Raw genomic sequence first — 24,250 nt, 5'->3', positions numbered from 1 at the left:
TGTGAGAATCTAGGCTCTAGTCTGGCATTCTTCCAACAAGTTCATGTCCCGATAGATTTAAATTTGCTCCTGTTTGAAAAGCATCTTGGTCTTATATAAACAAAAAATAATTTTATTCTCATTTTTTACTCAGATAAACAAGAATGTATTCTATTAACAAATATTACGTAAATAGCTGCCCCTCTTACTACTGTATATTATGCTTTCTTAAAGTTTTTGTAACTTTTAAATATATTAACATTTTTTATTTTTAGTTATTTATTAGTAACTAGCATTTTTCCTATAAATGTCATTGCAATAGTATGATTTTTAGGGTCTAGAAATAAGAGCTTTATTCCAATTAGATGAATTTTTTGCCATCTCTTCTGTTCCTTATTAAAGGAATTCATCCCCTTCAAAGGATTTTTAATATTAGAAACTTCTTTAGTTGGTTTATCTTATTTTGATTGTAGTTGATAAATACCACATTTCTGTTTAAAAAATCTGTTTTTTTCCTCTCATCCCTTTTGTTTTCCAGTATGTGCGACGTATAGAGAAACAGTTTCTTTTGTATGCCTACTGGATAGGCTTAGGAGTTTTGTCTTCTGTTGGACTTGGAACAGGGCTGCACACCTTTTTGCTTTATCTGGTAAGAATAACTTTTAAGCAGTATTAAGAGAGATTATATTTTAATTGATATATTTACTTCAGAAGTTAAAATTCTAAGATTTTTATTTAATTACTTTTGTGTTTTATAAGCATTCTAATTTTCAAATTAGTGCTTTGAGTTTGATTTAGAATTCTGCTTTGTTTTTCCTTTTGGGTTGAGGATTTAAAAAGGGGGTGGGACCCCTGAAGCAAATGAGATTGTTTTCTTTTTTTTTTCTTTTAAGTATACTTTGATTATATTGTTACAATAGTTCCAATTTTTTCCCCTTTGCTCCCCTCTGCCCAGCACCCCCCCTCCCCCAATAATACCCCCCAAGTCCATGCCCATGGGTTGGACATACAAGCTCTCCTGCCTCACCCTTTCATATATTCTTCTTTTTTAAATTAATTAATTAATTTAACAATAAAAAAGAACAATCCCTCCTTCTCAGACTTAAGACCCTTTATAATCTTATAAAGGACAATGGGCGAAGGTCTTGAGCTCCTCTAGCCGCTTCAAGCTGGGCATGGTTGTCGTCCTGCCTACCCTTGAGATTGTTTTCTTAAATTAATTCAGCCAGGAAAATTTTTTTTTTCTTTTCAGATTTTGGAGTAATGGTTCTCTTACTTATGCAATTGTTTTAATAATTGAAGTTACTTAAATGCACTAAGTTGCATATAAAGCTTAGAATTAATACGGATAGTTTACTTTCTCTGTTAATCCGCAAATGAGAAACATTGCCTTCCCTCACATCCTCAGACACTTGTACACACCTGAATAGTCATTGTGGCATTCTTACTGAATGTAGTTGACAGAGTATTACATATGTAGAACGAAATGTATTCTTAAACCCGTTTAAACCAAAATATAAAATATACCCCTCCTAAAAAATATGTTTTTACTTAGTTGAAATTAGAGAGATAAAAAATAGGTTTTCCTTTGAATACTGACAAATATACTGGAATAACAATAGAGCTAGGACCAGCGGATGATGAGCAAGACATCTAGGGCCCAGAATTTAAATAAGCACTTCCAGGGTCATGGAAGTGTGGGGTCGGTGAGTGAGTGCCTCGTTGCCTTTTGTGCCCTGGATGACTCTCGTTTCACTCTGTTCCTCTCCTTGGATACATTGACAGCAATTCCACATTTGAAAACAGCCTTATCTTGATTTGGGTAAAAACAAGTGAAAAGTCATCACAGCAGTACTTAGTGCTGAAAAGTTGAATACTAGCAAACAGTTCCAATCTCTGTGCTTCAATTAATTCATTTCTGAAGCAGGTATAAGTATTAAGGCATTACTGTTTTGAAGGCTGCTGAATTAACGATCTGAAGAATGATTTGAGAATGGGAGTTTTAATACCTGGAATTTTAGAATTTTGTTCATGATTGCTTGCTGATACCATCCCAAATAGAGAAAGAAATCCTAGGGAAGCACCACATATGAATGTTTCTTTAACAGCTACATTATTAGAAGTATAAAGCTACACTAGAGGTTAAAACAGAGGAAAAGAAGAAGAAATTATAGGTTACATTTCTATTCTTTTCTAGACTCATCTGTAGCATTGGATTAATTTCAAAGTATCTAAAAAGCAACCCAGATAGCAGATTCTGCTGTACTTTAAAAGGGATTCTAATGAAATTGATAAGTCGTACAACAAGTTAGAATAAAGATATTTGAAGCATGGCAGTTTCATTTTCATATCCAGGAGAAACCTTTATAAAATAACATTTTCCAAATATCTTGATGTGAAAACATTATGAGTTTAATTTCATTGATCCATGTATCCAGGAAAGAATTAAAAATAAATAAATAAGCATTTGTTACAAAATTTATTTGAGTAGAAAATCAAGTCTTTGCTTCCATGAATGAAGTAATTTCTGCCCTTGATCAGAGTTCAGAAGGAATTCTTTAAGAGCTATTTGAAGGAAGGTACCACTCTGTCATTATAATCAGTAATATATATATATATATATATACATATATATATATATATATATATACACACACACACACACAAGTATATTATACTTGTTCAGGAAGTATGAAGATATAATCAAGGAACATCTGAAACTGTTGCAGTTAAAGTTATATAAAAAGCTTTGTGGCATTATCACTGCTGGTAATAAACTGGAGTCCAGGTTTGATCTGGCCACTTTTTTCAGCATTAGGTAAATTTGATTTTTATTTGTTTGTGAGTAAATAACATTTAGAATTATCTTAAATGCCCTAGAATTAAATACAAGTAAAATAAGCAGGTCTGTTATTTATGACTATGTAATTCTGGCTATTGAATGGGACATAGATTGAAGGTAGGAGAGAAATGTGTAGTCACAAGAATCCTTCTGAGAGACCCAGGCTTCCATGGCACTGGCAGGAAGTATGTCCAAGAAGGGTTATTTCCAAAAAAGAATTTGTGAAAGAAGTCAAGCAGAGTGAACAAAAAATAACATAAATCTTGACTATTTCTGAAGAGTAGTTGGAGTGACAGTGGCATTGTAATGAAACAGGTCAAATCTTAAAGAAATTTTATTGGTACACAAAGATGTCTTGGTTTGGTATGGGAGAAGAAGGAGCCAAAGAGAACTTTGTTTTTGGCTTGAATGAGTAGATGTTGATATCATAAGTTGAATTCATTAAACACATATTATAAGTATCTGAAAAGTGAAATTGAAAGTGATACTCTAATTATGTTGCAAGGTGGACTAAATCTTCACCTGATCCAGACGGGTGCTGGTGCTGGTGCTGGTGCTGGTGGTTGGATAGAACAGAAAGGAAAATTTGTAAAGGACTAAGACCACTTTTTTTTTTTTTTTAATGAATAGGTTTTATTGTTTTAGACCAGTTTTAGGTTTAGAGAGAGACGGAGCAGAAAGGATAGAGCATTTCCGTGTGCCTTGACACAGACACAAACACACAAGTTTTCACTATTTTTTAATTTGCTTTTTTTAAAATCCTCACTCGAGGACATGCTTATTGGTTTTTGAGAAAGAGATAAAGAGAGAAATTGATGTGAGAGAGAAACACTCATCAGCTGCTTCCCCTGTGTGCCCCAATTGAGAATCAAACCTACATCCTTTTGGTGTAGGGGACAATGCTCTCGCCAATGAAGCCACCAAGCCAGGGCTACACTGCTGTTTTTTGAATTGCGATTTAATTGACATATAACATTATATTAGTTTCATATGTACAACATAATGATAATTTTCCCTGTTATTAACATCTTGCTTTAGAGTGGTACATTTGTTACAGTTGAGGAACAAATATTGGTACATTATTAACTAAAGGTGATTGTTTACATTGGAGTTTATTCTTTGTGTTTTACAGTACCATGGGTATTGACAAATGCATAATGTTATATATTGACATTATATTAACATTATATAATGTTATATATATTGGCAATAGTTTCATTGCCTTAAAAATAGCCTGTGCTCCATGTACTTATTCCTACCCTCTTCCTGCCCTCCACCCACGAACCCTTAGCAATGGCTGATCCTTTTAATGGATAAGTTATGGCTTTTCCAGAACGTCATATAGTTGGAATTATACAGTATGTATCTTTTTCTGCCTGATTTCTCCCACTTAATATGCATTTAAAGCTCCTCTATTTCTTTTTTTGGCTTGATGCCCGATTTTTTTATTGCTAAAAAAATCTATTTTCTGGGTGCGCCACCACAGTTTGTTTATCCATGCACTTATGAAGGACATCATGGTTGTTTTCAGGTTATGATAATTAATAAAGCTGCTATAAACATTTGTGTACAAGTTTTTGTATGTGTATAGTTTTCAATTTTTTGGGGGGGGGAGATACTTTAGGGACATGATTTGTGGATTGTGAATATTAATTTCTAATATTGTATCTAGGAAGGCAGTTGACATCTATGTATTACTCTTATGTCCTGCAACCTTGCTATACATAATCACTTAATAGTTGCAGGACTTTTTTTTTTTTTTTTTGGTCAGTTCTTTAGAATTGTCTACATAGATAAATCATCTTACGTGTAAATAAAGATGGTTTTATTTCTTTTTTTCTCACTCTGTATACCCTTTCATTTCCTTTTCTTGTCTTACTGCCTTCGCTAGCTCTTCCAGTAGGATGTTGAGTAGGAGCGGTGAGAGGGCCATCCTGCCTTGTTCCCTGTCTTAGTGGGGAAGCTTGTAGTTTCTCACCATTAAGTATTGTGTTAACTGTAAGTTTCTTTGCAGATCATCTTTATCAAATTGACTAAGCTCACCTCTCTTCCAAGTTTGCTGAAAGTTTCTATTATGAATAGTGTTGATTTTGTCATAAAAACACTTTTTTAGACAATGGCAATCAGAAATGGATGAAAGGCCAGCATAGCAAACAAAGGCTTGGAGAGAGGTGTGTTAATGTCAGAAAGTTATACAGAGACCCGGCATATGCTTCTTTGATTTGACCAGATTATCTTTAGTCCTTCGATCTTCTTTATTTAGGCACGGGCTTTCCTTCCAGGATTCCCTAGGTGGAACAGGGAGAATGGAAAAAAAATGAGCATTTACAAAAAAAACATTCAGAAAAGTCAAGCAAAAGGAAAATAAAAGATGTCACTGATCTTTATTTATCTTTAAATTGCCTGGTTACAATGGAAGTTAGATTGCAGGAAATTACTACTATTACTTCTACTAACCACAACAAACGTTATCATTGTCATTGTCATCAGAGTAATACTAACCGAAATCAATTATGTTATTTTTTACTCCTATTTGGTGTTTGTTTTTGTGGTATACTTACCTGTGGGGCAATTTTGCATCCTAATTGTATTGAACTCCAGCCATATGATGTGCCTTGACCAACAAAGTGTGAGCATAAGTGATAGGTGTTGCTTCCTGGCAAAGACTTCGGGGTTTGTCATACTCTCTTTTACCTACATATTGTGTCAAGATGGAGCCTGGGTCTCTGACTATGATGAGCAGATTCCCTTTGCTGGCCTGTGATGGATATGTAGAGTAAGCTACTGAGATTTTGGGGTTTGTTATTGTCACCTATCCTTACCGATAGACCGGTTAACATTTACTGAATTTGCTAGGCCGTCTGCTCAGCACTTTACATGAATTATCTTATGTAGCTCTCCCAAGAGCCAAGACAGTCAACCAAAAGTGTCGCAAATGTGTAGTAAAAAATGTCATCAATAAATATAGACTATCAAATTGTGAACTTTGGCAATTATAGAATAGAGGAAAATAGCCAGAAAACCGGAGGCAAAGCAGAATCAAAGGTTTAAAAAGTTGATCTGTGTTGAGAAGTTATTCTAAATTATCTCTGGTTGAATAGTAAAAGCTTAACACTTTCTTGATGATAGATGGTTGACAGTTTTATCCTTATAGATCACTGCTGCTTTCATTTTATACTTGTGAAATGTGATTGTGTTTGGCAAGTCCTAATTATACCTTCTTTCATTTATGAGGCATTACGTAATCCTCACTTAGGGATATGTGACGTTAATAGTCTCATGTCATGCACTTTGGGGCTGATGAAGCTGGCACCTTTTCCATGTGCTTGTATAACTTCTAGTCAAGAAAACAAGTGACCATGTTAGGAGAGGACAACTGGACACTGATCTGAAAGTGTTATTTTATTTCCTAAAGTATTAGATACCTATATGTCTACCTTTGAAATGAAAAATTTGTCTTCTTTTTTAAGTTTATCAATAAATAATTTTATTTATATTTTTAGATATAATCAGAAAGTTATATAACTTACTTCAAATGTCCTGGAGGTCCTCACCACTTATTTACACCCTAGAAGTAAGAGTAGGTGTTTGAGCTTACTCAGCACAGATAAATGACTAGTTTGGGCTACCATCAAATTTTGTGAATTGATTTGAGAACAGTGGACATCCAGTAGTTTACAGAGAACATGTATTAGCCACAGAGGAAGAGTTAGGCACTGTTTATGAAGGAATAGTGATTGCTAACCAGAGAACAGACCAGGGAAAAGTGGCATTGTTGACCCGTCATGAAAAAACTAGTGTTTTCAAGCCCAAATGTTGTTGACTGATTACAAGTTAACTTGTGTTTGCACTTGCGTTAGCTTATACAATTTTTAAAACTGAGAGTAATATAGGATTTTCTAGAAAGATTTTGTAAATTGTTTCATTTGTATATTCAATTACAAAGAAATAGCCGGTGGTGTGGGATAGCTTTTGTATAAAATGGCCAGTCAACAACGTATTAAAGGCTCAAGGGGGGTAAGCTGGGCCTCTCGATTAGTTGGTTTGTTCCATTAACTTTTTACTTATTTTTCAGTGAGCATTTTACATTCAATATTATTCTGTATTAGTTTCAGGTATACAGTATAGTCATTGGACAGCCATACCTTGTACAAAGTGGTATACCCAATATTTCAAGTACCCACCTGACCCCATACGCAGTTATGACAGTATTACTGACTATATTTCCTATGCTGTAATTTATATCTCTGTGACTATTCTGTAACCACCAATTTGTACTTCTTATTCCCTTCACCTTTTGCACCCAGACCCCCCATCCCCATCCCCTCTGGCAATTATCGATCTGTTCTCTGTATCTATGAGTCTGTGTCTGTTTTGTTCATTCTGTTCTTTAGATTCCACATATAAGTGAAATCATATGCTATTTGTCTTTATCTGACTGGCTTATTTCACTTAGCATAATATCCATGTTGTAGTAAAAGATAAGATTTCTTTATTTTATTTATTTTTTTTTGGCTGAGTAGTAAGTATATCGTTGTTTATATGTACCACAATTTTTTTATCTACTTGTCTGTTGATGGATACTTGGGTTGCTTCCATATTTTAGCTATTGTAAATAATGCTATAATGAACATGGAGGTGCATATATTCTTTCAAATCAGTTTTAATAGTCAGCAAATGGGCTTCATGAGGTCTGTTAATTCCATAGAATACTATACATGTTGCTATGTGTCTTTGTAAATATGGATCTTTGTAGCAAAAAGGACCTGTAGTTTTAGATTCTCCAAAGACTATAACCCATAAAAGGTTAAGAACCAACTACTCTTCTAGAACTTTTTTTCTAACTTGTCTGTCTTGAGTCTGCCACTAGATGGCAATGCTAACACAACCAATATACTGTACTAGTCTTGCAGGTTCTATTCCGAAGATGAAACCCTCAAATAACTTTACTTAAATTAGAGGGATAGTTTATTATTTATGTACATTTATGCCTACATAATACCAGTTAATGCATTTGAGTGAAAATAATTTTAATAGTTTTCAATATTCCTTAATTCAGCAGTCGGCCTTTCTTTCCATTTTGACATGTTTATTTACATGTAGGACATACTCTTAATAGCATACCCAGTTTCAGATATAATGGCATAATTTTGTTTTTTCTTTAATATTCAAGAAGATACAAGTTATTGAAGGTGACTTTGTTATGAGACTAAAATCTTTCATTCTATCATGGGAGGTGAAATAATAAGGCATATTCAGAGTCAAACTGCTGAGTTTGAATGCCCAGCCAAATATTACCTACTGTGATATTTGGTGAATTTTTAATTTTTAAACCTCTGTTTATTCAACTTTAAATAGGACAATAATATCTATCATAGGCTGTTTTGAGGATTAAATGAAATAACAGAAGTACACACTTTTCAGCTCAGTGGCTAGGGTATATAAGATGTTCGATAAATGATAGCAGCTATTATGATTATCATAATCTTACTCTGATTTCATTTTTAAAAAGCAACCATTTATAATTTATATGCTTTAGCTATTATTCTTAAAAAATTATAAGCAACATTTCTCACCATTGATTTTAATGTAGCAATATGTTATAATATAGTTGAAAATCACTGATCATGTCCATTTCCAGTGATAATAGATTAGGCAATTTGGATCAACTCTCTCATGAAAGTATCATAAAAAGGTTGATAAAAATTAAAAACATCTATTTAAAGGAATCAGAGATTTTTTAAAAGAACAAGAATTACCAAGTTAACATCTATCTATAAGAGGAAACCCAGAGAGGTGAGATCGGCCAAGGTTATACCCTGGTAACCCTGCAAGCTTTGGATTAGAACCTTTAGGTGCCACACTGTAAACATAAGGATGAACTATATATGAGGACTGGAGCTCAGGCTTAAGTCTTAAGTCTGGAGGGAAATAAAATCATCCTAGGTGTCACAATAACTATATTTTTTCATATGTAAGTCCAACATACAATAAAAAATAATCAGATATCTGAGAAGACAAGATAATTTGATCAAAACAAAGAAATAATAAAGTATGAAAAGGGTAAATTTAAATTTAAATTGACATTAAAAAGTTATGATATTTAAAATGTGTAGAGAGAATTAAAACATGATCTACAAATCAGATGTGGGTTAATTGAAATTAGAAATTATTTTTTAGTGTGCCATTTATAACAGTATCTTTTTTTAAAAAGCAAAAATATAGGAATAAATTAATAAAAGATGTATTTGGCCTCTACATGAAGTTTTAAAATATTGAAAGCAAAAAGATCAGCTAAAAGAAGGGATATATCACTTTCGTGGATTAGAAGGCGCAATATTGTAAGGGTGTTTGTTAGTTCTTTCCAGTTTTATCTACAGAATCAATGCCGTATTAGTCAAAACTTGACTAGGTATTTCTGTTGAAATTGACAAATTGACAGAAACTTTTATTCATTACAGCAGCTTTAGAGCTGACAACCATTAGGATATGTCCCTCTGCTGTGTGTTTCTATTTCTTGATCTGGATAGAGGATACCTGTGTCTGCAATAACTTGTTAAGATGTATGCATCTTTGCTGTATGTGCTATACTTAGTCTGTTTTAGTACACCTCTTTTGTTTTAGAATTTTATAGTCATTTTTGCCTAAGTTCATTTGGTTATTATCTGCTGTAGTTATTTTACATTGGCATCTACCTACTTCCTAAAATCAGAATTGTTACTTTTAGATAACATTCATTTTTATGAGACTTTTTCAAACTAGGGCCAAGAACAAGTGGGCTGTCTTACATATCCTCAGAAACTTGAATTTTTAATAAAATCCTCACTGTAATTCACTTAAGTTCACTTCAGAAATCTTGACCATGTATTCTGTGTAACACACTCTGAAACACTATGTGAATTACAAACAGAATGGGACGTGTAGGGCAGAAGATACACATTACATAAGTAAGTACTCTGCAGGACATCGTGATAAATGCCATCGTAATGATATAAATAAATTATTATGGGACTATTAAAATAGGAATTCCTTTGAAGGAAAAAGAAATAAGAAAAGTTCATGAAGATGGATTTGTTGAGGGAAAAGGCAGTCAGTTGATGCAGAGTTAGGGAATTAGGGTACCTTGGAAATGGAAAGAGGACCCATCCGAGAAAATAGTTGGGTGCCAAATTGTGGAAAGCTTTGAAAGTCGTGCGTAGGGAGTTTAGGTTTTATATGTCACCAAGTTATTCAAGCATTAACATATGTGATTTAGGAACGTAATCGACAGCATTGTAGACAGCAGATTTGGTGGGGAAGCGACTGAAAGTAAGGAGGGCAGTTGGAAGGCAGGAGTCCCCGTGAGATGTAGTGATTACGTGATTTAAGCAGTAACAGTAGAAGGGATTTCAAATTTGGGGGACTGGGTAGTGTGTGGCAGTGCTAATAGCTAAATAAGAAAAACTATTTAAATATGAGCTTCACTTCTCTTTGAAGGCAGGGATCTTGTTCTTCCTTGCTTTATGCTGTATTATAAGTATCTAGAACAGTATCTGGTGCTTGCTAGGTACACAGTAGATGTACTTGTATATTGAATAAATAGATGTAAAATAAAATCTTTGAAAAGCCCTATGGGAGGTTGGGGAAGGCAGAATAATTGGACTTTCATTGACAAAATAGTCTGTTCCTAACATCTGAGTATTATTTGTGACTCTTGATGAAGAATGACCTAATCCATGTGTAGTTTTTTCTTATTTTGTGTAATACTGACCCTTGAACGGCATGGGTTTAAACTGAGAGTCTACTTCTATGTGGATTTTTCCAATAGATACTGTAAATATATTTTCCTTATGATTTTCTTAACATTTTCTTTAGTTTTATTGTAAGAATACAATTATATTTTTCACACAAACAACTTACAATAATAAACAATAATACAAGAATAAACTTTTGCATACTCACAACTGTGAACCTACTTTTGCTCCACCCTTTATATTACATATAGCATACAAAATACATGTTCATTGACTATTTATGTAATCAGTAAGGTTTCTGGTCAACAGTAGGCTATTAGTAGTTAAGTTTTGAGGGAATCAAAGGTTAGATGTAGATTTTTTACTACAAGGGGGTCTGCACCCCGACCACTGTATTGAGTTTCATATTGAACATCTTTTTAATTTCCCCAGCAATTGAAACCGCATCTACTCCTGGCTTTATAAACAATATTTTAATATGCTTTTTGCTTTAATTTAGATAAACAGCAAACACAATGAATGATTAAAAATGTGATTTGTATTTTTTTTATTTAATATATGCCAACTGCTTATGATCTGTAGTAGATCTGTAAAGTATATTTTGATATAAGGAAAGAATCCTTATCAAATAACAAATTAGAGGTAAAATAGCATTTGTAAACTGCTTTCCTTCTGATTTTTTTATATGCAGGCATCTTGTTGTTCCTTTGATGTCTTTTTCATGAGCAAATTTTGCCTCGCCAGAAGTACAGTTACTGATTTATTTCATTTACGTTATTCATTTTTTTAATAAGTTGATCAGATGCAAAAAAAGGCTTCCGTGGCTGGTGGATTTTTCTAAGATTTGTACCTTCTAAGCACTCTTGGATATCATTTCCAGAAATCTATTAACAAATTTATTTTAATTTTAGCAACGATGGTGGCAGGTTTCCTCTCAGAAGATTCAGAACATAAGTGACCAAGGAATGCGTATTAACTAGAGGAAATTAGGCTCAGAGTAAAAACAGTAAGTTAATAAAGGGAACATGACTGCTGTTTTCCTCTTTTTAAATTTATTTTTAGTTTTAGTTTTTTACTGACTAGAGAGAGAGTAAGGGAAGGAAAGAATCATTAATGTAAGAGAGCAACATCAATCTGTTGCCTCCTGCACATGCCCTGACCAGGAATCGAACCCACAACCCCTCGGTTTGCCCAGTCACCTGAGCCACACCCACCAGAGTTCCTGTTTTCCTCTTTGATGCATCTCTGTGTTTGAATGAGTCAGAATTTCCATCTGCTCCAGAGCTAGATAGACCAGGGATCAGTACTTTTTCTGTAGAAGGCCAGAGAGTAAATATTTTAGGCTTTGCAGGCCACAGAGTCTGTCTCTCTTGCAGCTCCTCAGGTCTGTCACTGTAGTGAGAAAGCATCCAAGAGCAGTGTGTAAAGGAAGGATGTGACCATTTTCAGGTCAGCCTTTATAGTCACAAACGCAGGCGGCAGACTGGCTTTGGTCTGCAGCCTGTGGCTGGCTATTCGTTGCTCCCGCGTGTGGGAAGAAGTTGCAGGACACCGGAAGCAGCATATTGAGCTCGGGAGCCTTAAAAAACTAGCTACTTTCTGGGGACGTTCATGTGACACGTGCATTTGATTTGTTCACTTACCGAGAAAGGATGATCTCTCTTTTCTGGGTCTTAATATTAGACTTAACACGATGTTTTAGAAGAGATTGTAGTTGTGCAAGTACTTGAATGGTCTAGCCCTTTGAGTGCCAACATCGCTGGGGGCCACGCTGACAAATTTTCCCCAAAGTGCCAGCGTAGCTCCCAGAGACTCTTTTCAATGGCTATAAGTGTAAATAACAATGGAATAATTCGTATTTTATGTTTTGTTCTCTTTTTTTGTACCTCAGGTTATATATTGATATAACTTTTTCTCGTGTTGATCCAAATTTCGAATTTTTACGCTTGTTCAAATACTGACATATTAATTCTGTTATAGTTTTTGCTTACATTTTAAATGGTCCTTTTAATTTCATTTATATTTGCAGTAATCATCAAAACTATGCAGTGTGCATGATAAGGAAGCTTTTGCTAATGGACATTTTCATTGCTTCACAGTAGAGTGGTAGCATTTTTTCCAGTGTCTCAGCACAGTAGGTTTATTGCTCTCATGATGGAAATGCAGAGAGTCCTTGAGACATTTGACCACCTTATATGGAGAGATAGGAACCTGAATATGGGTATAATATAGAGTGGGGGACCTTATATCGTCTTACAATGAGTCAGCCTTTACGATGAGGGGACATTGTTTACTGAGGACATGCGAAGTGCTGCATCTTAGGTCCATTTCACCAGCGATGGAATCATGGAGCGTTATGAAGTTTTCTTTCTTTCTTTTTTTTTTTTTCCAAAATTTATGCAATATTTGACATACTTCTTGTTTGTTATCCATGTTGCTCTGTGTTTTTTAAAATTATAATCATGGGTTTTATATTATACCATATATTATACTTCAAAAGCCATATTGAAGGAGAGAATTTATTTTTTCTAAAATAATTGTTATAATAAAATAATTTTAATGCAATAATTTTTTTGCTAAATTGCATCAAAGAACACTGCTTACGAAAGAAGTGTGTATTTACTGTATTTCGTGAAATTTTCAGCAAATTGTTATGAATAATAATTTTTTATAGACATTTTCGTAAACTCTGCATTTCTTAGCAAATTGGCCTGGCATTTCTCACATGAATTTTAGCAATTACGTGTGGCATTCAAAGGGCCAGAAAACCATCAAAGGAAAGAAACACTTTTCATGAAGAATAAACTGGAAAAAATTTTCCAGATGAGCTGCCTGATGGCAGCAAGATTAACTCTAATCTTATGTTTTAACCAGTGGTATGTGTAGTTATTAAATACAGTTTTTACAACATTACGGTCCTTTTGAGAAATAATTTATGGATTAAATTTAGATTGTTATAAACAATTGGAAGAAGTTATGGGATTATTTCGGTAGCCACCTTAGAATTCTTTTCAGTACTAGAAAAAACATGATTCGTAATTCTGTAAACAACCAGGTTATCAAAAACCAGAGCTTCAGTGCTTGATAATGGGACGTGCATCTCAGATGCATCTCAGACATGCTTCTTGTAGGCGTGTACATTATTATGCATCAAGTTACAAGATAAGCAGAAACTTAAAGAGTCATTGTAAACTATATGTTCCACTAATGATTTATAGTTTGTTCTATTTAACAGTAACAGAGAGAATGAGTCCCACAAGAATTTTCAAGTCCCAAATAATGTGATGCGTGACTAGCGTTTGACACAAGGTGGAGCAGTTTCCTGGGGAAAGGCTTAACTGGCTCTGTTAACACATTCCTTTCGCGGAAGCCCAGCTCCTAGACAAAGAGCTCTGAGAACAAAAACTGTCAACAGTCATTTTATAATTTTAAAAGGCACCCAAATATTAAACTCTAACTAGAAGGCTGGATATATTTTACAGAGAACTTTTGCCTTTGGCATGTGTTTTTCCATCATCTTGGGAATCAAAAAGGAGGGACTTTAAAGCATTAAAGTTGTCCTATCTGCATTCATTTGGGGTGTAGAAAAGTTTTAGAACTATTTAATTACATTGTAGACTAGATCGGGTTTTATTAGAAGCTATCGTCGTCGGCAGCCGTCCGTCTCGAGAGACGATGGCGTAGCTTCCTGAGAGTCTATCTGCACCGCCGAGAATGGTTGTGCAGTCCGACTCGGGAGTGACAATCCCTGCCGCACTTGGTACAGGTGAAGGCAGATGGCCGTTGTTGCTGCTGTTGACGCTGCTTCCGCCTCGATCTTTTCTGGACCGCCTCCTCGTTGCGCGCAGCCTCTGCCCGTGACGTACCTTGCCTGACCGCGAGCCTCCAGGCTAGGCGGTCGTCTGCTTGAACTTCCCATGTGTTGAGATTGATGGAGCATTGTGTCATGTCCTTTTTGCAGATGTCTTTGAACCGCAATTTTGGGCGCCCTGTCATCCTCTTGCCTTCTGCTAGCTCGCCGTAGAGGAGGTCTTTGGGGATACGGCCTGCATCCATTCTTTTGACATGGCCGAGCCACCTGAGGCGTCTCTCGCTAAGAACTGCATGCAAACTGCTCATATTGGCTCGCTTCAGCACCTCGGTGTTGGGGACCTTATCCTGCCAGGCGACATGCAGGACGCGTCGCAGGCACCTCATGTGGAAGCTGTTGAGTTTCCTTTCGTGCCTTGCGTAGGTGGTCCACGTCTCGCTGCCATAGAGGAGAGTGCTGAGTACGCAGGCTTGGTAGATGCGCAGTCTGGTTTTCTCAGTGAGGCTGGAATTGTTCCACGCTCGCCGGTTCAGTCTGGCCAGAACTGTGGCTGCCCTGGCGATTCTCCGGTTGACCTCCAAGTCGACTGACAGAGAGCTCGAGATGGTGGACCCGAGGTAAGTGAAGTCGTTGACAACCTCCAGGGTGTATCCGTCGATGGTGATGCATGGGGGAGTCCCCGTGCCTTGAGCCATAACATTCGTCTTTGTCAGGCTGATGGCTAGTCCGAACTCCTTGCATGCGTGGGAAAGGCAAGTGACTAGCTGCTGGAGTCCCTCTTCGGAGTGCGATGTCAAAGCTGCGTCGTCGGCGAAGAGCATCTCACGGATGAGCACCTCTTTGACTTTGGTCTTGGCTCGTAGGCGGGCCAGGTTGTAGAGCTTGCCATCGGATCTGTTGTGAATGAAGACACCCTCGCTGCAGTCCTTAAAGGCGTATTGGAGGAGCATGGAGAAGAAGATTCCGAACAGCGTAGGCGCGAGGACGCAGCCCTGCTTTACTCCGCTGCTGACTGGGAAGGCCTCAGAGGTTGCGCCGTTGTAGGACACCGTGCTGTGCATGTTGTCGTGAAAGGACATGACCACAGCAAGCAGATGTGGTGGACAGCCAATCTTCCGTAGCAAGCTGAAGAGTCCGCTTCGACTGACCAGATCAAACGCCTTCGTGAGGTCAATAAAGGCGAGGTAGAGTGGTTTATGCTGCTCGTGACACTTCTCCTGCAGCTGGCGTAGGGAGAAGATCATGTCCACTGTTGATCGGCCAGCTCTGAAGCCACACTGGGACTCTGGGTAGACGCGGGAAGCAAGGGTCTGCAGGCGGGCAAGAGCGACCCGGGCGAATACTTTGCCGACGACGCTGAGGAGAGAGATGCCCCGGTAGTTGTTGCAGTCGCTGCGGTCTCCTTTGTTCTTGTACATGGTGATAATGTTGGCGTCTCTCATATCCTGGGGGATGTAACCCTCCTTCCAGCAGAGACAGAGTAGATGGTGGAGCGGCTGTAGCAGGACTGGTTTCCCGCTCTTTAGGATTTCTGGAGGGATTCCGTCGCTTCCTGGTGCTTTCCCGCAAGCAAGGCGGTCGATGGCTTTGCCGAGCTCTGCCGCAGTAGGTGGGGTGTCTAGCTCCTCCATGACTGGTAGGTCTGGGATGGCTTTAAGAGCAGCGTCTGTTACGGTGTTCTTCGTTGCGTACAGCTCGAGGTAGTGCTCGGTCCACCGCCGCATTTGCTGTTCCTGGTCAGTGATGACCTCACCTGTCTTGGACTTAAGGGGGGCGATCTTGGAGGGGATTGGGCCTGTTGCCTTCTTGATACCCTCATACATTCCTCGTGCGTTGCCTATATCGGCGGCTTCCTGAATGCTTCTGCACAGGTTTAGCCAATAGGTGTTGGCACAGTGGCGGGCGGTCTTCTGGACTTTGTTCCTGGCAGCCCGTAGAGCTTGAAGTGTACTGGGAGTGGGCGTGACCTTGTAAGCCAGTAGGGCCTTCCTCTTAGCCTCGATCACGGCTTCCATTTCTTCCCAGTGAGCCTCGTACCAGTCAGCGTTCTTCCGCTCTTTCTTCCCGTAAGCAATAATGGCGGAGTTGTATATGGCGTCGCGGAGACATGGCCAATTGGATCCGATAATGTCATCTGCCGCCACTCCCTCGCCGAGTGCATCTTCCATCTTGTTGATGAATTGCTGGGTCTTAACTGGGTTGCTGGCACAACTGGTGTTGATGCATGGGCGACCCTTCATCTTAGAGTGGTGCAACCTCTTCGGCATTATGCGCACCTTGCTTACCACGAGGGCATGGTCCGTGTCGCAGTCTGCACTGTGGTAGCTGCGGGTGAGGAGGGTGCTGCCAATATCCGTTCTTCTGGTGATGATGAGGTCAAGCTGGTGCCAATGGCGGGAGCGGGGGTGCCTCCATGACACCTGGTGGATCTCTTTGCACTTGAAGAATGTGTTTGTCACGCACAGGCCGTGGTGACACAAAAGCTCAAGCAGTCGCTGACCATTCTCATTGATCTTTCCTCTCCCAAAGTTTCCAAGGCAGGTGGGCCAGGCCATGTGGTCGGCTCCTACTCTTGCGTTGAAGTCTCCAAGGAGATAGAGAGCGTTACTTCTGGGAATCTTGGATAACGCTTCGTCCAGTGCATGGTAGAACTGTTCTTTCTCTTCGGTGGTGGCGCAGAGGGTTGGGGCATACGCGCTAAGAATGCTGACTGGGCCGAAAGTTGTTGACAATCGGAGGGTAAGTAATCTCTCTGTGCCTCCTGTGGGTGGCTCTATGGAGTTAACAAGCGTGTTCTTCACAGCGAACCCAACACCGTGCTGTCTTGGTTGGTCCGGAGACTTCCCTTGCCAGTAGAAGGTGTAGTTGGTTTCTCTGATAGTTCCGTTGTCGGCCAACCGGGTCTCCTGTAGAGCCGCAATGTCGATGTTTAGTCGTGCCAGTTCCCTATCGATGACAGCGGTTTTCCTGGCACCCTTGATCCACGGAAGGTCTGCAGTAAGTCCGGGGCACATGGTCCTGATGTTCCAGCTAGCGAGGCGAAGAGCCGGAGGCTTCTTTCTTGTTGTTTGCTTGGAATTAACTGGTGCGGGTGTTTTGTGGCCCACTTTTCGAGAGGCGCCTCTCTGATCCCCACGCACCCAGTGGGGCAGGCGAGCCATGGCGAGACGGTAGCTGTCCAGTGAGGTGCGATGACCTCTCCCACCGTCAGAGGAGACCCCTGGCGCTCGTTTCCTTCGCCAATCGGATGAGCTGATAACCGGTATCTGTCTCCTCCCGTGTTGAGTCGACATCTTGCGATGACGCTGGAGTGTCCTCTCAAGTGAAACTGAAGCTACAGAGCCTGGGCAGGGTGATATGGAGGGTCTGCTGTTGCCCATGCAGCAGACCCCCCCTCTCTTCGCAGCTGAAGGGTCCAAGGGAAAGACAAAGTCAATACAGCTTGGCTTCAGGTGCGCCGCAGGAGTTGCCGGTGTTGACTACAACGTCAAACCGCCTTAGGGACTCCGGCTCCGGATTTTCTGTCGGGGTTTACTCCCTTAGCCTTTCCCCTGAAGAGGTATGCCGCAAGGCAGCGGAGGTTTTTTTGGAGTCAGAGTTTTCCTTCTCTGATTTTAGAGATGTCCTTCCTCTTTCCTCCTTTACAGTCTTGAGGGCAGCATTTACAGGCTAAAATAGAAAACTGGCAGTGTAACCTTCTAAGCAGATACTACCAATACCCTGCTTGGGTATACTCACCCAACAATAAACATCTCTTAAATGTCCTCCAAGTGCCATGCCTCGAATTAGTAAATGGCAGTGCAATGGCAGCCAAACATTTGGATCAGTTTCACTAAGTAAACCACCAACACAAGTAGGTTTTTAAAACAATAGAATAGTGTCTCATTTTATTAAAAATAATAACTATTTTTAAGCAACTTACCAGCAACACTGAATAAAAACCTGGCTGTGTTTCCCACTGTTTCAACTGCTCCTCAGCTGGCTTTAACACAGCAGTATCCTGACTGGTGGCCTGAGTTAAGACTTGAAGAACAACAGTGCTGGCACTATTGAGATCCATGGAAACCAATTGGCTCAGTCCGAATAGCCCGGCTCTCCAGCTTCCACTGTCCAACACGAAGTGGCGTCGGTTGGTCCCGCGCCCCACGCTTGCAAGTCCACGCGCCGCCGCCCACTGATGCCGAAAGCGGCTTCTAGGAACGCGCCATGTTCTGAGTCGCAGCTCTAAACGATGCGGACGCTAGAATATCGCGTCACAGACATCCACAGCAATAAAAAAGATCAAAATACTGATACACAAAACAACACAAATGAATCTCAAAAAGCATTATGCTAAGTGAAAGAAGCAAAGCATAAAAGTCTACATGAAGTTCTAGAAAATGTAAAATTATAGAGACAGAAAGTAAATCACTGGTTGCCTTGGGCTATGGGGCTAGAGGAAAGGATGATACAACAAGACACAGGATAATTTTTAGGGAGATGGAAATTCTTTAATCTTGATTCAATAGTAGTTATGCTACCGAAAAGCAATTTGGGGTCCTGCTGCCTGCCGCCACCCTCTAGGCAAAATTCCAGAAGCAAAGGTTTGGTGATAAAGAAAGTCTATCCAGTCACAGCTTCAATTACTTAAGCCTATCAATTAAGGCTAAACTCTAACACCTGGGCCCTGCTATCATTTCCCCCTGTTTTAATCACCTTATTTCTATAGGGCTAGTTACAAACTAAAACAGCATAAAATACAAAAACTACACAACTTTGGAAGAATGACAGGCTTCTGCCTCATAGCCTGTTCCCTCTAGAACACCCAAAGAATAAACCAGAGACCCTCTGCCAGGCCAGCCCAATCCTTTAGAAAAATAGGAAGCCCCACACTTTGTTCTTCCACAGAGAAGAATGACCTTATGGAATAAGGTCATTTTAGTAGAAAAGAAATATTGGGCTCTTTGTTATAAAATAAATACAAAGAAACTTGTCAGATATTTGCTCCTGTGTAAGATTCAGGTGCAGTTTCTGTTTTAAAGTTTAGGATTATTTCATTACTAAATTATGTGGTAAAAATTGTACATTTAAAAAGTCTGACCTCTTGATTGCTAATGAATATTTATAGAATACCTCTGTGTATAGCACCCAATTTCCTTCTTTATAGTATGTATATAGTACTTTATAGACGATCATAAAGCTGGTTTTTCCTTAGGTATAGACATTTATTATACTTTTTTACTTGTAGCTATTTATTGCCTAAAGTAATTGTTGTTTTATTTTTTAAACTGCATGTATGTGGATTCAAATGAAACAGAGCAGTAGTTTCAGTAAGAAATAGTACAGTTAACTATTTAATGCCACTAAGTGGAATAAACTCTGAAAAAATTGTGAGCCAACCTCTTTACTTTTTTTTCTGCCTGACCTCTGATGATTGCTTCATTGCTCACCTGTCTGTGTCTCTGTAAGACACAAAGGGAAGAGATTGCCCAAAGTGACATTCTGGTGTGACTTGATATTGCTCTCTGTAGGTAAAATGACTCTGGCTGTAAGCATGCAGTGACTCAGGGCCCTTCCGGGAAAGCCAGCAGGCCCTTCTTAGAAAAGGTCTGCTTGCCCTTTTTTGATGAATGCATGATCTGCTCTTCGCCCTGTCTTCCCCAAAGGAATGACTCATGCATGAACCCTTCTGAGCCATCACCACATCAAAGAAGGAACCCAGGTCTCCATGACATGGGGTGGGTTTTCACCAAACAAAAGGGCAACGCACAGACTGGATAGCTTCCTGCCCTTAAGTTACTATTTATTAATGTGTGCTTAAAGTAAAGCTGAGAAGATACAGTTTAGCTGAAATCTGTTCTATTGGATATATGTTTGAAACAATTTATAACCTTTAAAAAACTCTCTGTATGTGGTTAATTTCTCCTGAACACTTAAATTAACTTTTTGATCAAAAGTTGCTTAGGTTTAGAAAAGAAAAGTGAAATATGTTTTTATTTATGGATTGATTCAATATAATAAAAATAACTCCAAAGAAGGGTCCTTATAACTTGGAGCATGAATGATAGTTTATACATTTTGTTTTGTTTTGTTTAGCAATTTTATACTTATTATAATACTTTTACTATATGATCTCATATATTCTTGCCCTATTATATAGATTGTACAGACATTATCATAGTTATTATTACTAAACTTTTCATCAAATGAGGAATATGCGATAGAAGTCTGATTACATCTAGTAAGTTACTAACAGCTTCAGAAAACGAAAACCCACATTAACCAATGCCCAGATTATTGCATTTTATAGAGAGTGACTAGAGAAAAGCAGTGATTAAAAGAATTTGAGGAGTAGAATTCCTGTTTGCAAAAGCATTTCTAAAATTGGAATTAAAGAAAACAAAGTCAAGCACACAGCCATTTGTCATCTTTCATTTATTTATCACCAAGATATTCCTAATGAATCACATTCCAGACTAACCACTGACTCCTTTTGTTCCTTCAGTGAAGGAGTGTGGCAAACAAATGTTTTCCCAGTGAATCAGCACAGGATTCTTGATTTTATTACCTTTGCCCTAAACTTCCCAGACAAAACTAATTGGAAATGTTGCCTTTGGGATCTCACTGGACTTCTGTTTATGGATGATGGATTAGGCTATGAATTGACATTACAGATGTTATGCAAACAACTCCAGTCTTGAGGAATGTTTTATCAGTTCTGAGGGAGCTGCCTAGGGTGGAGGAATGTCTGTCTGTCTGCTCATCTTCCTCACAAACTCATACGGACTCATAATGTGGTATCATATTCTTCGTCTTGGTTGATAGAAGAGACTTGGCTAAATTAGGCTCATAATTAACTAACGTGACCATTTTAGGTTTTTACTTTTTAGGAAATCTAATGAACAAACTGAACTAACAAGCAAAATAGAGACAGGCTCAGTCAGAGATAGAGAGCAGGAAGACAGCCGGGGGACGGTTAGGACGTGAAGGGACTGAGGAAAAGGACGCGTGCCCACGGACAGCAGTGCGGTGATTGTGCGGGAGGAGCGGGTGTAAGGGGGATAATACATGGTGATGGGGAAGAAATACAGTAAAAATCAATCAATCAAAAAAAAAAAATGGCTCTGGGAGAAGGGGCCCTAAAATAAGCCCAACAATAAAGTTCAAAAGACAGAAAACATTTTATTTCATGAAGCAGCAGTGCACATTACTAGTTTGCCATTTTACTGATATAATTTTTTTTTCTGGGATTAAGGGAGGAGTATCCCACAGCTTCCTTATAAAGACCCTAATTTGTGTTTGTGGCCCCAGGACTTCCTGGTACCTAAACAGGAACTACTGCATTATCAGGGCACTAGCTAAAGCTTCTCTTAACTACCAGATTAGAATATTTTTGTGTAGTACAATTTTAGGAATGATAATTTTATCTCTTTAGGATAATTTTTAATTTAAATTTCATTGGGCAGAACTAGTAATATATTACTATTCCTGAAGCTAGAGTAAAAATTAATCCCACATAATTATCTCTGTTAAGTTTTTTAAAACTTCCTCTTTTATATTGCTCATGAAAGAATATAAATTGTAGAACTGTAACCTAAAATTTATCTTAAAAGAATATTTTAGAAGTTAAAACACTCTTTCCACCGATACCTATATCTGCTCTTACTGGAAGTCTTACCCCTGGTTTAACTATGGATTTGCTCTCACCCAGACATTGTCTTGCCTGGCCAAGCACTACATCTTTGCCTCTGGACAGGCAGAATTATTCCATTATGAAAACTTTGGAAAATATAATGTAATACAGCTCATGAGACTAGATACACGAGGCTTTGAACTGAAGCAAAACCAGATGTTCGATATGTCACAAGTAACTGAGCTATCTTGTTGAGCTGACTTCACTTAGAGTGACTAGACTGAGTTACTCCCCACCCCCCAATTAAGGACCCTAAAACCTGTCACTCTGAGGAGGGTATAACATTGAATCACAATCATAAAATTCAAACTCCTCCTTGTCACTAAAGAGAACTTCCATTGACAGTAATTAGGAACTCTCAGGGGCCAGGTGGGCAATGAGTGGGTGTTACTTGTGACCTGGTTGCTAACTAGGGGATTTATAGTTTCCTGTGCTGGGGAATAACAGTCTGGGCTGCAGAGAGCTGTTTGACTTCCTTTTATTACCACCACAAAGATTAAAGGACACTGTCCTGAGCTGGAGAAATTAATCTTTGAGGACCTTTATTTGCCTTTTTTCCTTAAGAAGTACTCCTTGTATGACTGTTTACCTTGATACATGACGCATTCTTCTAAAATGAGCTGAGGCTCATGTTACACCCCAGCATACGGTCTGTCTTGGTGACTCTCCCATGGGTACTTGGAAAGAATGTGTATTTGGCTATTCCTGGATGGAGTGTTCTGTATTGTTCAAGTCTTCTCTGTCCGCACGGCTTGTCAGTTTACTTGTTCTATCAACTAATAAGGGGGCTGAAATTTCCAACTATAATTGCAAATTTGTTTATTACTCCTTTCAGTTTTGTCAGTTTTTGCTTTGTATATGTTTGACAGTCTGTTAATAAGGTGCATGCACATTAGGAATTGGTTTGCTTTCCTGAGAAGTAGCCCTTTCATCATTATGAAATGCCCTTATTCATCTCTAGTAATTCCCTATCCTGAAGTCTACTTTATCTGATATTAATGTAGCCGCTCCATCTTTTCGTGGTTATTTTAAAGTAGCTTATCTTTTTCATTTGTTTACTGTTATTTTGGGTCCTAATGTTTAAAATGACCTCCACGCAGCATGTCCTGGGGTCTTGCGTTTTAATCCAGTCTGACACTGCTTTTTATTTTTACATTTGGTACACTTACAATTAATGTAGTTAGCGATGTGATTGGGTTTAAGTCTACCCTCAAAATATTTTTCCCATTTATTTTTTATTCTTCTTTTCCTAGTTCTTTTGGATTGAGCGTTTTTTAAGCATATATACTGTAACCACCTTACAATAGGATGCTCCGTTTTGTCCTCCCGTACTTTATGCTGCTGTAGTCATATCCACATTTTACTTGCACATATGTCATCTCCTTTGCTCTAAACAACTAGTTATTTTTTAAAGAGTTTTAAAATGAGGAAGGGTCTTCTATGTTTCCAGTGCCATTCACTCCTTTGTGTACATTGAAGTTTTCATCTGGTATCGTTTTTCTTCGGAGAATTTCCTTTAACATTTATTACAGTGCAGATCTGCTGGAACAAATTCTTTTGGCTTTTGCTTATCTGAAAATGTTTTTATTTCATCTTGATTTTTCAGATATATTTTCCACGGATTCTGGATTGACAGATGTTTTTTCCTTTAAACACTTTAGCCCTGGCTGGTATGGCTCAGTGGGTTGAGCCTGAGAAATGAAAAGTTGCTGGTTCAATTCCCAGTCAGAGCACATACCTGGGTTGTGGGCAAGGTCCCCGACTCATGCACATTGATGTTTCTCTTCCTCTGTTTCTCTCTTCCTTTCTTCCTCTCTCCCTTCCTCTCTCACTCAAAATTAATTAAAAAAAACATTTTTGAGAAGTTATTCCATTGTATTTTGGTCTGCATTATGTCTGATAAGAACTCTTATCTATATTTTCCTGTAGATAATGTGTTCCTTTTATCCTCTCTGATTGCTTTCAAGATTTTCTTGTTATTACTGAGTTATAACAATTTGATTATGATTATGATTTTTAGCAGTTTGATATGTTTTCTTTTCTTTGTCTTGATCCTGACTGAGATTTATTGAGTTTCTTAGGTTTGTGAGATGATGGCCTGAAGTTTTTAATCAAATCTTGAGGATATCTGGCTGCTCTTCAAGTTTATTTGTTTGTTTGTTTGTTTTTGCACACAACCTTCCCCCCACATATACACCTTTTCCTATCTTTCC

General features: G+C 38.4%; 1 protein-coding gene across 1 annotated transcript in view; it reads left to right on the top strand.

Moving 5' to 3' along the window:
- LOC149998634 (vacuole membrane protein 1-like) overlaps positions 1–24,250 on the top strand; it is an 84,970-nt gene that overhangs the window by 14,304 nt on the left and 46,416 nt on the right. Inside the window, exon 5 of the mRNA XM_090257569.1 lies at positions 518–628. Within this exon, the coding sequence (XP_090113695.1) occupies positions 518–628 (111 nt within the window). The remainder of the gene's footprint in view (positions 1–517; positions 629–24,250) is intronic.

This window comes from Furipterus horrens, unplaced genomic scaffold, assembly GCF_987537825.1.
Source record: "Furipterus horrens unplaced genomic scaffold, mFurHor1.1.pri manual_scaffold_11, whole genome shotgun sequence".
In the NCBI taxonomy this organism is placed as follows: domain Eukaryota; kingdom Metazoa; phylum Chordata; class Mammalia; order Chiroptera; family Furipteridae; genus Furipterus; species Furipterus horrens.
Note: the sequence above shows the minus strand (reverse complement) of the source record. Positions and strands in the feature narration are given on the sequence as shown.